This window comes from Mustela lutreola, chromosome 6, assembly GCF_030435805.1.
Source record: "Mustela lutreola isolate mMusLut2 chromosome 6, mMusLut2.pri, whole genome shotgun sequence".
NCBI lineage: Eukaryota > Metazoa > Chordata > Mammalia > Carnivora > Mustelidae > Mustela > Mustela lutreola.
The window spans coordinates 45,799,500-45,813,695 of record NC_081295.1 but is presented as its reverse complement, the minus strand read 5'-3'; the positions used below and the strand labels follow the sequence as shown (position 1 = coordinate 45,813,695).

General features: G+C 36.1%; 1 protein-coding gene across 5 annotated transcripts in view; it reads left to right on the top strand.

Moving 5' to 3' along the window:
* The window catches only part of LOC131833639 (cytochrome b5 reductase 4), a 104,854-nt gene that overhangs the window by 22,858 nt on the left and 67,800 nt on the right, over window positions 1-14,196 (top strand). For all 5 annotated transcript variants that reach the window (XM_059177167.1, XM_059177168.1, XM_059177166.1 and 2 more), the window contains exons 3-4: window positions 7,353-7,453; window positions 11,517-11,598. In XM_059177167.1, the coding sequence (XP_059033150.1) occupies window positions 7,353-7,453; window positions 11,517-11,598 (183 nt within the window). The remainder of the gene's footprint in view (window positions 1-7,352; window positions 7,454-11,516; window positions 11,599-14,196) is intronic.

Sequence of the window (14,196 nt, the reverse complement as noted above, 5' to 3'; positions counted from 1 at the left end):
CAGCAGTTCTGTGTATTACTCAGTGCTCAACACTATATGTGTACTTTCAATCCCCCTTATCTATCACCCATCCTCCAACCCACCTCCTCTCTGCCAGCCACTGGTTAATTCTAGTATTTAAGAGTCAGGGTTTTTTTGCCTCTTTTTTTCTTTGTTCATTTGATTTGTTTCTTAAATTCCAAGTATTAGTGAAATCATATGGTATTTGTCTGTCTGTCTGATTTATTTCACTACTCTCTAGGTTCATCCATGTTGTTGCAAGTGGCAAAATCTCATTCTTTTTTTTTTTTTTTTTTTTTTGTGACTAATATGCTAATGTGTATATGTACCACGTCTTATTCATTCATCAATTGATGAACTCTAATGCTGCTTTCATATCTTGGCTATTTAAATAATGTTGTAATAATCGTAGGGGTGCATGTATCTTTTCAAATTAGTGTTTTTGTTTTCTTTGGGTAAATACCCAATAGTGGAATTACTGGATTATATGGTATTCCTACTTTTAATTTTTTTTTTGAGGAACCTTCCTAGTGTTTTCCAGAGTGGCTACACCAACAGTACATGAGGGTTCCTTTTTCTTACATCCTTGCCAACACTTGATATTTCTTGTGTTTTTTATTTTAGCCATTCTGAACAGTATGAGATGATTTCTTTCTTTCTTTTTAAAATTTTTTTAGGTGATTTCTTATTGTAGTTTTGCTTTGCATTTTTCTAATGATGAGTGATGTTGAGCATGTTTTCATGTGTCTGTTGGCTATTTTTATGTCTTTGTAGAAATGTCTATTTAGGTGCTCTGTAGAAAGGATACACTTTAAATATAAATACACAGAGAGGTTGAAAGTATATGTGTAGGAAAATGTATACTATCTAGACAGTAAGTCTAACAAGGTTGGCTTATATTAATATTGGTTAAAGTATACTCCCAAAGACAAAGAATGTTACTAGAGATAAAAACATTTCATAATGTTAAGAGTTCATTATGAAGACTGTTTATGCTTTATAACAAAGCTGCAAAAAATATGAAGCAAACATTGATAGTATTGAAAAGTAGAATTAAAATCCACAGTTATTGTTGCATATTTTGGCACCCTCTCTCAGCAGTTGATAGAACTAGGTAAATATCAGTAGACTTAAAATTAAAATACTGTGCTATTTCTTTAGTGAACACAAGATGGCAAGGTGGTCACAGTACTTGCAAAAATGGATCTGTACATTTGAATACAGAGAAATATTGCTATGACTTTATTATGTGAACACACCTTTTTCCTTCATTGACTTTAGAGCCAACAAAATCAACAGTGGTTCAGCACTTAATCTTATAGACTTGTGGAAGAAAGATTTTAAAAAAGACAGATGACATCTTATCTTGTTAGTATTACTACAAAAATGTTGTGGCCTTGGACCACCCATCAAAAGACTTTTAAGCTCCCTTAGGAAGGTCTGGATCATGCTTTGAGACTCTCTAATGTAAAATAGAACAAAGAAAATGTCAAATTATCCTTGGGGGTGTTACCTTGAACCATGGGGATGCAATTTAGTCCCTATCAGTGGGCTACTATGGTTCACATGTGGTTACCTATCCTGAAAAATTGTGGAGCCTCATCTGGGAGATAGATTAATAGGTATAACTGTCACTTGAGGCTTACATTGTGATGTGAGATGTGGGGCTGGGGTTAAGAGTGAGTTGGAGCTTGTTGCAATCCAATTGTTAGTTCAGTTATCTGAGATAAGTGATTCAGGTTCTGTAGGTGGGAAAAGACTTTTTCTGTCTATGGGAAGTTAGAGTGGTGACTAGAAAAGAGTGCTCTGAAATTGGAAACTTCCCACATTGCTGCTGAGAACAGAAAACATTCTGGCAGTTCCTCAAAAAGTTAAACATAAATTGTATATGACCCAGCAGATTTACTCCTATGTATATACTCAAAAGAAATAAAAATATGTGTCCACACAAAAATGTATACATGAATGTTCATAGCAGCATTATTCGTAATAACCCCAAAGTGGAAACAACTTAAATGTCAATGAACAGAGAAACAGGTAGACAAAGTGGGCTGTATCCATACATGGAATATTTTTCAGCCATAAGAAGGAATGAGGTATGGACACATGCTACAACATGGATGAACCTTGAAAATATTATACTAAGTGAAAGAAGACAAACAAAAGACCCTATATTGTCTGCTTCCATTTATATGAAATGCCCTAAATTTGCAAGTCTCAAAAGACAGAATGTACATTTGTGGTAATGCAGGGCTGGGAAGGCTGGTAGGAATGCTGCCTGAAGAAGGTTTCTGCATATTGTTAAATCATATCATCTGTTGCTTTGTCAGTGACCCTTATGTAGGAACTCATGTTCAACACAATATCAATGTCAAAAACTCAAAGGGCTTTCTCCTTTCTAAAGAAGAAGTAAGGAGTCTCCTTTTGTTTATTTGTTTCTTTTTTTTTAAATTTTTTATTTTTATAAACATATATTTTTATCCCCAGGGGTACAGGTCCATGAATCGCCAGGTCCACACACCCCACAGCACTCACCAAAGCACACCCCCCCCCAATGTCCACAACCCCACCCCCCTTCTCCCAACCCCCCTCCCCCGAGCAACCCTCAGTTTGTTTTGTGAGATTAAGAGTCACTTATGGTTTGCCTCCCTCCCAATCCCATCTTGTTTCATTTATTCTTCTCCTACCTACTTAAGCCCCCATGTTGCATTATCACTTCCTCATATCAGGGAGATCATATGATAGTTGTCTTTCTCCGCTTGACTTATTTCACTAAGCATGATACACTCTAGTTCCATCCATGTTGTCGCGAATGGCAAGATTTCATCTCTTGATGACTGCATAGTATTCCATTGTGTATATATACCACATCTTCTTTATCCATTCATCTGTTGATGGACATCGAGGTTCTTTCCATAGTTTGGCTATTGTGGACATTGCTGCTATAAACATTTGGGTGCACATGCCCCTTCGGATCACTACGTTTGTATCTTTAGGGTAAATACCCAGTAGTGCAATTGCTGGGTCATAGGGCAGTTCTATTTTTAACATTTTGAGGAACCTCCATGCTGTTTTCCAGAGTGGTTACACCAGCTTGCATTCCCACCAACAGTGTAGGAGGGTTCCCCTTTCTCCACATCCTTGTTTGTTTCTTTTTAATAATTTTTAAGATCAGGCAATGCAACCAGTATTACTAGTGTTTTTTTATAACCTTGGCTTCTAGGAAGTTCAGGATTACATTTAATGCTCAATCGTGGTAACATTGTTAGTTGGGTTAGGTGACTAGTATATTTTCTTTTTACACATTTTGTTGTGGGTTTTTAAAATTTTTACACACAAATATTTCATTGTGTAACAGCTAGAGTTTAAATTACAATCAATATAAAAAGTTTATGTGAAAAACTAGGGGCAGCATTTACCAAGAAGGAAGAGTTCTCTATGTGAAAAATGGCAACATTAGGTTTTAGGTATAAAAATGATATTGATGCTTAAACTATTAGTTTTTAAGTAAGCAGTGAGCTCCTAGACACTATTACTATTCAAGCAGATGCCGAACAATGGTCTATCTGTAGATCTTATAGAGATAAGTCCTGTATTGGATCAGAAATCAGACTCAAAATTACCTTTAGAGCTCTCCCAATCTTGAGACTCTTTCATTCTGTGATTAAATTAGCTGTATAAGTTTCTGGTAATACAAAGCACTAAGTGGTAATTTTAAAGTGAGTAATTTTTATTCTAATAACTTATTTGAGAGCTCAGAGTTCTAGATATGTAACACACGAGATAATTTAGAGTTAAAATACTAGAACAGGTACTACCAGTACATTGCCTAAAGAACTCAGTGTAGCTGTTTTTCTGAATGTGTGCCTTTGGTTGTGCTGCAGCTCAGATAGTATGAATTAGCTAGAAAATGTACTCCTGAATATTGCCAGGGCATTTAAAAAGTGATGTCTTTTAAACCTTAGAGTAGATGTTCTTAATAAAATTGTTGTATTTTAATTTTAATAAGTTCTTTTTTATCTTTTTTTTTTTTTTCAGTTACACTGAGAGATACTTGACATATAACACTTTATAAGTTTAGGGTGTACAACATTGTGATTGGTATGTCTGTATATTTTGAAATTAACTTGCTCTTCTTAACAGTACTCAGTCAATCCTTGTTATCTACTCCTGGTTAGAGTTTTAAAAATAAAATACAAAACAAAAAATAAAATATCAGGTTGGGTAGATAAGATGGATGGATGGGTGGGTGGGAGGGTGGGTGGATACTTAGGTAGATTGATTGATCGGTCAGCAGATGTTCTCCCTATCTCCCCCTCTGCAACTGAAGGTGACCCATGTAAATGATCTGAAAGCACCTGTTGGTCTGTGACCAGGGGATCTTGGTCATAGCAGTTTTGTGCCATTCAAGGCTGGTGTTTTATGAATATCTTCCTGCCCATTTTTGTTCTTAATGTCATTATTAGGATTTAGGTTGTGCAGAATTTATTAATAGCCTAGCTTTAAGTTGAGATTATGCCTGTGGGTCCTTAAATACCACGTATTTTTATTTAATGGGAAGTCGGTTCTATAAATCTGCCATACTTGAGCAACTAGAGCTATAGGAAGAAGTTAATTCTGTCATCACAAAATTTAGGAAGTTGCAAGCAAAATTAATTTCAAAAACCAGGTGGTAAGAATCCATAGGGGGCTAGAGGCTTATATGTAAGAAATTACTGCCTAAAAACCAGGTATAGTACAAATAGAATACAACCAAGCGTGAAAGAAAATCATAAAGTTAGATTCTTTGCATTTGTTTTCTTCTGCCACATTGAAGTTTTAGTGTTAGGAAATGCTTTTGAAAAGGGAAGAGGAAGGAGATAAGATAGAGGAAGGAAAAAAGAGAAGAAAGAGCCCTTTGCACCAGAGGAAAAACATCAGTTGCATTTTGGGAGCTCCGTCTCATAAAAAACAGTGACAAACACTGCCAAGTGTGGTTGGCTCTAATATTCCTTGGACTGAGACACTAACATTCTCAGTTCCTTACAGTGAGGGATTTTGTAGGCATTCCTAGATTTGTCCATTTGAATGGCATGGAAGCTGTTCAGGTCTGGAGTGAGAATATGAGAGGATAAGGGTCAATCTAAAGGATTGAGAGGTCAAAGAGAACACATATGGGATGTTCTAGGTTTTATATGCTCATTATGGACAACTGGCAAAGCCCCGTTTATCCTTCTGCCAGTTGCTGAAACATGAAATTCTGTCACAGAAGGTTCATGATTGTGTGTTGTAGGTTTCATGTTCTTGAGAAACTCTAGTTGAGGTTTGGTTGCCGAGAAAGTTTGAAATTCCAAGTAAGGCATTCTGTCTTAAAAACAAAACAAAACAAAACAGAAAACCTATTGGGAATAATTCTGATCCTAATCATTACCTCTGGCATTTGTGGTCTGTGGATTTTAAGCAATAAACAGTAGGAAAAATTCCTTCCAAATTTGGTAGAGAAGGTGGATAGGGAAGAAGAAAGGAGAGAACTCTAGCAGTCATTTTGGTTTTTTTTTTTTTTTTTTTCTCAGACTCATTTGGAGGACTGGCTGAAAGAGATTTTGTGAATTTACTTATTTTTGTTGCCTAAGTTGCTTTTAAGCCATCTTATAAAGAAATCTACCTAGTTGGTTATTCTCTAAAATTAAACTTATATGGAAAAACTACAATACCTTTTTGGGGCTGAAATCCAATCTCTTCTTTCGTCCCAAGATTATCATATAGGATGAAAATTTTAAATTACCTAAAGTTATTTAAATTCATGGAGGTCATAATATAAAGAGGGAATAGTCCTAGGTATAAGAAAACCAGTTATTCTCATTGTACTCTTGAGATATCTTCAGGGCTGGATTTGTCTACTGTCTAGTATTAAAAAGTAACTCATTTCCTTGGGAAGGCTATTCATTGAGTGAATTTTCCTCCATTTGTTGTTCCTTTTTTTTTTTTTTTTTTTTTAAAGATAAAGATACATTTAAATGTATGAACAGATGAGATAAATGTTTGGAGAAGATAAAAGGATTGTTAAGATCCCAGCTATAAGGGCGCCTGGGTGACTCAGTTTGTTGAGCTGCTGCCCTTGGCTCAGGTCATGATCCCAGGGTCTTGGGATCCAGTCCCACATTGGGCTTCTTGCTTACCTGGGAGCATGCTCTCGCCTCTGCCTGCCACTCCCCCTACTCATTCTTTCTCCCTATCTCTCTCTTTCTGAGAAATAAATAAAATCTTAAAAAAAAAAAGAAAAAAAAAGACCTCAGCAAGAATCTTTGTTCCTTGGACAGCTGCAGGGAAGGATTGTGCTTGTTTTCTCAGAGCGTATCTCAGTGGCCCAGTCACCCTTGCTTGCCCAGTGGTTGCTGAGATGATCAGACACATGGGTGACAGTTTGATTCCTTCTCATCAGATTTTCGTACCAGGGCTATAAAGAAGGATGGAGTAGAGAGAGAGAGAACTTTTGAAAAATCATTAACAGTGTTTCATTATTCGTTTGTGTTAGGAGGCTTTTTTTTTAGGTTTTGTAGATAACCTGCACATCTTATAAGTAGGGGCAGTCTTTTTGAGGATGTTGGCATAGTAAACAACTTTGCATAGTAGAACTCGAGACTCCTACTAGAGTATAGAGGACAGGCTTGCCTACTGTTTAGTATAATAAAGATAATATCTCCCCCACCCAGAACAGAGGGCACATGTACTTCCTGTTCATTATAAAAGATTCAACTTTCCTAAACTCAGACTTCCCTTCCTGTCGTACAGCACATTTGCGCACAGGAATTATCTGGCCCTCTTCACATAAGTCTGTAGGAATTGGGGTTCGGAGAACTCATGCACGTGCTACTGCTTGTGATGTGTGTAGTAAATTAGCCTTTATGTCTGACAGTTTCTGACCAGGACCCATGAAACTGGCAGGCTAACTTGTTAACTTGTGAGTCTGGTGAAATCTTAGACCCTTGATGTACTTACTGCTTTGAAATAATAATAATGATTTGTTGAATAGAATGTATTCGAAAAGATTTATTGATGGGGCGCCTGGGTGGCTCAGTGGGTTAAGCCTCTACCTTCAGCTCAGGTCATGATCTCAAGGTCCTGGGATCGAGCCCCACATCGGGCTCTCTGCTCAGCAGGGAGCCTGCTTCTCCCTCTCTCTCTGCTTGCCTCTCTGCCTGCCTCTCTGCCTACTTGTGATCTCTCTCTCTTTCTCTCTCTCTCTCTCTCTCTCTCTCTCATCAAATAAATAAATAAATAAACCTTTAAAAAAAAAAAAAGAAACTTACACTTCTTGTTTGTACAACTTTTACGAAGTCCATTTAGGATATCATTTCCCCTTGTTTGGATAGGTTTTGTTTATAACGTCAGCCCATATATGGAGTATCATCCTGGTGGAGAAGATGAGCTAATGAGAGCAGCAGGATCCGATGGCACTGACCTCTTCGATCAGGTAAGGTGGTGAAGGTAATCCTAGTATCACAGGGGAAAAGTTTTCTTAGATTAAACAGTATGACTGTTGTAGAAAAAAAGAAAATAGTTGCACAACTCTCACACGTGTTGGCTTGAGTTTTGAAAGGTAGGAAGATGCTCGTAAGTAACAACTGTTTTTTTAATTTGCCTTTGAATGATTTTACTAAAATTTTAGAGCTGTACAGATTTGGAACAAATCTGTATCTGGGCATCTGCTCTTAAGTGCTTTCTCTCTCCTCTATTTGCAGCTGTTTACTCAATTTGGATTGATTTTGATGATGATGATGATGATTGGGTCATGGGAGGCAGTAATGGTTAGAAGAAAAAACAAGAAATTTAGCTTCTCTGTACTCAGTTTTTTCTCCTTTGGGGAATGTTAAGTAACTGGCCTGTCTTGCTATACTGAGTCTGCATATCATGTAGAAAGTTAGATGATTAATGAATAGAAAATCTATTTCTATTAATATCTATAATTTATAATATACATATATATGTAATATTACATATGTAAGTATGTAATACTTATGTATATAAGTATTATGTGTATACTTATGTATATAAGTATATATGTACTATTACATATCTAATATTATATATATAATATTACATATATATTATAAATTATAGATATTAATAGAAATAGATTATATAATAGAAATATATAATTTATGTTATATAAAATTCATAATATTTTATATAATTTATATATTTTATATACATTTTATATGTAACAAAATATATTTATATATAATTTATAAGATAAAATCTATTTCTAGAGTGGTAGCAGAAAATCTGTATGTATATTTCAAAAGATATTTATATTAGATCTTTTCCCTTATATTTCCCCTTACATTTACTAAAAACAAATACTAGCTTTTGTACTATTTAAAAGTTACATAGATGAAACGTACATATGTAACATATATACCTATGTAATATAGTAATATCCTTATGTTAACTACTGTCAGTCGGCTGAACTGTTATTTTGAAACAACAATCTTGAGAAGAATAGAACTTTGTCTTTGTCTCACATAAGTTTTACTTTGTATTTTAATGATGATGATCCATGTTGTAGTACTGGGATTTTACCATTAAGATAGTGAAATGAGATTGGGTTATTTTAAAAGTAGACTTCTTTTTTTTTTTTTTTTTAAATAAAGATTATTTATTAGAGAGAGAGAGTGAGAGAGCAAGCATGAGTGGGTAGAGGGACAGAGGGAGAGAATCCTCAAGCTGACTCTGCTGAGCACAGACCCTGACACAGGTCTGTATCTCATGACCCTGAGATCCCAGCCTAAGCTGAACCAAGAGTCAGATGCTCAACTGACTGAGCCACCTAGGTACCCCGAGTTGACTCCTGAACAAATATAATTTGATACCTGTCCCTCCTACCTTCTCATCTATTTTAGAATTTATTTTTTGACCAGGTTGCCAGAAATAAAGTTTATTTTATATTTAAATGTGCTGAAGTGCATCTACTTAAATAGCAGAATCTCATTTGCTATTCATGTTCTTCATGTGTTGGAGGAAAGTCGTGTTTGGCCATTGGTCATAATAGCATTCCCCTTGGGAGGTTCTTAACGCTGATTTAAGGCAAATTCCCATTGTCATTTGTTATTTGTTATTGTCTAGCAATGCAAGCTAAGTAGAAAAGTTTAGGAACATTTGTGTGAAAATTGTCTGCCATACCTTTTTCTTATATCTGTTCTATAACCAAGATTTTACGGAAAACTCTTCTTTTGGAAGAGTATATTCAGCCTCAGGACGTTACAGAGGTGATCTCAGTCGTGAGGTTATACTTACTTACTTAAGTAAACCTTATTTAAGTTTTGGAGAAGTCACAAGAACTGCTGTACTGTTAAATTCTTTAGCAGTTTAAACAGTATGTTAGTTATCAGATTACTGCATTCCATTTGCCTTTAACAGGACCAGTGATGTTTATTTAAGACTTTACTTACTACAGAAGTAAACAACTTTATATTCTAGAAACTGTGGGCAAGCTTCTTATATCCTTAAATATTTGAGTATTTATTCAGGGCTAGTATTTGAGTTGTATAGCAAACATTAAATTATCTTTTCACTGTCAGATTTCTGTCTCTACTTTGGATCGCGCTTCTGACCTCGTGTTTTTATTTCCAAATGCCTGATGGGCAGTTTGATTACCCATAGGCACGTAGTCGTTTTGCCTTCGAATTATATCAATGCATCTTTTTCCCTTTTATTCCTCCGCTGTTTCCTGTTTCTGGTAATGGGGACCTGAAGCCACTTGAATAATCTTTGCCTTCCTCATTGCACACCAATATCCAGTCACTGGCGAAATCCAGTAAACATTACATCCTTTTCTCTCTTCCTGCTGCCTTAGATGAAGTCATCATCACCTTCTCTGGCCCTACTATTTTAATACTGTCCTGATCCTTTGCCTTCAGTACCAATGTAAATAACATGACAGCTGGATGAGTGTTGTTTAAGACAGTCATCTTAGCACCTCATTCTACAGATCTTCAGATGTGCACCATTGACAGTGGGATGAATTGAAAGTCCTTAGTGTAGCCTTTGAGGCCTTAAAAGACTGTATTAAGGCAAATATTCTCAACATGCATTTTGCTTTGAGCAAACTGAAGTGCTTTGAGCAAATCACTAGTTCCATGATTCACAAACCTCATATTTTTGCCTCCTTGAGTATGTTTCACCTTCTTTTATCTGCAAAATTCTACCTAGTGCTATAGCCCCAGGGATATTGCTTTACATGTCTTTGGATGTTCTATAAATATTTGGTAAATGAAATTTTAATTTCTATTAATAAATGAGTGCCCATTTATAATTATATAGTATGTATTTGCTATTTGAGCATATATTTATTTACTTAGAAGCATATACAAAGATTCTCATGCCAGTGTTATTTGACCTGATTGTTTTACTGATGAGCTAATATTTTATTGAATAATGTATTAGTTTTCCTTTACTGGTCTTTTATAGTTGGACTCTAGATTATTTCCAGTATTTTGCTAGTATAAATACTGCTATGATGAATATCCTGGTACCCACATTTTTGTGTATATGTGAATATTTTAATGAAAGAGCTTTTAACTTTTTTTTGAGGCTTTTAATGTATATTGAGAACGTGTCCTCCAGGGGGTATTTAAATTTAATTCCCACTGGTGAGTCTGGCAACAAATACTATCAGTTGTTTTCTTTGAAGTGACAGTCTCAGTCTGTTCCTTTTCAAGAAAATGTCTGTCAGATACCCAAGTCTGAATAACCAGTTTGTTTATCAGTCTTTTTCTTTCTTTTACATATAAACAGACTTCTGAGACAAAAGTTCATTTCATTTTTGCAAATGAAATAATTACTTCGGTATTTTTCCTCAAGGTGACCATCTTACTTTGAGCAGAAATATTTTTGAGAACTCATTTTTTCAACAAGACCTGTACTCAAGTGTTGAGATTTAAGAAAATTAATCATTTTTCTACCTCATGAAAGATATTTTTTAAAGTAGTCTCCATGTGCAGCGTGGAGCCCAATACAGGGCTTGAAATCATGACCCTGAGATCAAGACCTGAGCTGAGATTTAGAGTTGGACACTCAACCGATTGAGCCATCTAGGTGCCCTTTCATGAAAGATATTTTTAAATGAAACTAATATGATGGTGAAGAATATAAAGATTGAAACCGCTGCCTTGATTCATGCCAACATCCAAGCAGTTTCACCCACCGTTGCTTTTTCCACATCAGTACAAGCGTCAACACCAGCAAAAAAGACAAATACCATCTCAGTATTATTATGAATCTAATTGAGACCTCATGGATATCCGAAAGGGTGTCAAGAACCTCCAGAGATCTGCAGACAACACTTAGAAAACATTGTTCTAAGGAATCCCTTTGAATGCTGCCTTTCTGTTGCTCCCTTAGTGGCTAATTGAATCCTGCTTCTTAATTTTCCAGAGCAGTCTATGTAAGAATGGTTAGTTTGGCTGCAAATAAAATTAGAGCATCTCATGGAGTTAGAGTCATGTTGCTTTTCTTTCATTTATATCCCATACCAGGTTCATCGTTGGGTCAATTACGAATCCATGCTGAAAGAATGCCTGGTTGGCAGAATGGCCATTAAGCCTGCTGTTTCTAAAGGTAAGCAGTCCCGGTGCTAACCTGGCGGTGGACATGTGACTAGCATGTACCTTTTTTTTCCCTTACTTAGATTTCAACAGACAGTTTTAAATAAATTGCAGTATTATTCTTATTTTTCACTGGCCTCTCAATCTAGCGACTGTAAAGATTGTACTTTAGTTCTTTAGAATGAAGCAATGACTTTATCTTAATTTTGACCTGTTTTTGACTGTTTTGAGGAAACAGTCCTAGTGTGAGGAATGAGCATTATATGGAAGTAAACCAACTTTATTTACTCTTCAGATAGTTTTCATTAGTCTTTTATTCTGTTGCTATATAGATTAGCCAGGACATTTCGTTAGAGTTGACTTTTAGACCAGTTTTTTAGAATTTTGCTTTCTGAATATGCAATATATTCACATGACTCAATCAGAAAATACATCAAGTTATATAGTGAATTTTTTCCTTCCAAAATTTGTCTCTCATTTGCCTTGAACCTTCTCCCTCCTTTAGTATGGAAAACCCATGTTCTGATTTTAAGCTGCTTTTAAAATACACCAATTTCTTCCCCTTACCTTCTGACCTGACTCTCTAATCTGTGTGGTGTTGGAGATCCTCTCTTTACCTCCCAAGCTTATTTCAGAAGAGCACTCTCTGAAAGTTTTAGACATGCAGTAGGCATAGCAGAATTGTCTTGCTTGATTCTTTACTATGGAAGAAATGGTAGTTGTTTCTTTTGAATAACTCCTGACTTTGACACTCAAATTAGAAGTAAATCGGCTTGTTTGACCTGAATCTTCTGTTTATTAGTTCGGTGAGTTTCATAATTCAAGGCCTTGTTGCCAGAGGCCTCCATCAGCAGTGTGGAAGCAGCACAGGCATACCTAGACTGGAACCCTGGCTCCATGGCCTGTTGGCTGTGCCTTCTTTGGGCCAGTTTCTACCTCTGAGCTTCAGTTCTAATCTATATAATGATACATAGGGCTAAGAATTAACGTGAGTGAACTTCCTTTTGTTGCTGTAACAGATGCTCAGAAAGGATTCTTTTTCTTCCTATCTTCCTACACACAAACCAATATGTGTGTATAACAAAGGCATACTAGTCTGACCTTGTCTCTCCTCTAGTGTGTGGAAATTCTTGAAAACCCGTTTACTTCTTTTTTTAATGATTTTTTATTTGTGTGTGTGTGTGTGTATGTCTGTGAGAGAGAGAGAGAAAGATCACTAGCAAGGGAGGGGTAGAGGAAGAAGCAGACTCCCCTGCTGAGCAGGGAGCCTTACTCAGGACTTGGTGCCAAAACTCTGGGCTCATGACCTGAGTTGAAGGCAGATGCTTAACTGACTGAGCCACCCAAGCGCCCAAATCCGTTTCCTTTTGTAAACCAATTCCTTTCTCCTTTTAATTGACTCCTAAGTTCACCGATTCACTGTTAGCAGGAGACATGATATTAACTGAAGTTTCTAAATGACTGCTGTTACCTCATCCTGACTGTTGTTTATCTCATTTACATAATCTTGTACTAGCTATGTGTGTTCTTCTGTGTTACCATTCAGGGTAATCAGAAAGTATGGCAGGCTCCTTAGGTTTTTAGTCCATAGGAGACATGAAATTAGTAAAAGGACTTTACTGATTTCCTTCCACCTCCCTGGAAATGAAAGACAGATCATCCTCAGAATGCTTCACCAAATACAACAAATACCATTTAAAATAAGCAGATGACTTCAAAAGGAAATTTCCAGATATTTCTCCATACAAAAAGAGTAAGTAGAAGCAGCAATTGAGGGTGATAAGCTACCTCTGTTTCCCTCCAGGAATGATCTAGATATTAGGAACTTAAGAGCCACACTGGAATTTTAATGGCCACACAGGATGGGAGACCAGACTATGGGTCTGTAAAGGAAGAGAGTAGAACTGAGACTCCTGCCTATGGCTTGGACTGTTGAAGGTCTAGATGGTCAGTGAAATGGGAAAGCTTTAAAAAAAAAAAAACAAAAAAACCAAAACAAACAAAAAACAAACCCTGTCCAACAACAAGGGAGATATTAAGTTATCTTGTCCTCCCTGACCTTGTTTATGAGGTGATAGGGGAGAGGAAAGAGACTTCTTCTGAGAATTTGTAAACACAACCCTGCCTACATAAGAATTAGAAATTCAAGTATGTTCCATCTATGTGGTCTCAGAAACCTCAAACCAAAAGTAAAATGGCCTATCATTAGTGGTTTCCCAGGCTGTTTGGCAGAGGTATATACAAATCTTTAATGGCAAAACACCTTTCAACCTAAAACCCTCAAAATTTCCACAGGTACACAACAGGTAATTATTAGTACAAATAATAAATTAGACAACATGAGGAAGTGGGGCAGAAGAAACAAGCAGATTTTTACCCCAGGACTTCATTATTCGCATACAGAATAAATATAATCAGAAACATATTTAAAAGACTTACATTTGTTGGGGTACCAGGTGGTGGGTATTATAGAGGGCACAGATTGCATGGAGCACTGGGTGTGGTGAGAAAATAATGAATACTGTTATACTGAAAATAAATTTAATTAAAAAAAATAAAATAAAATAAATAATATTTGGATCAAAACAAACAAAAAAAAGAATTACATTTA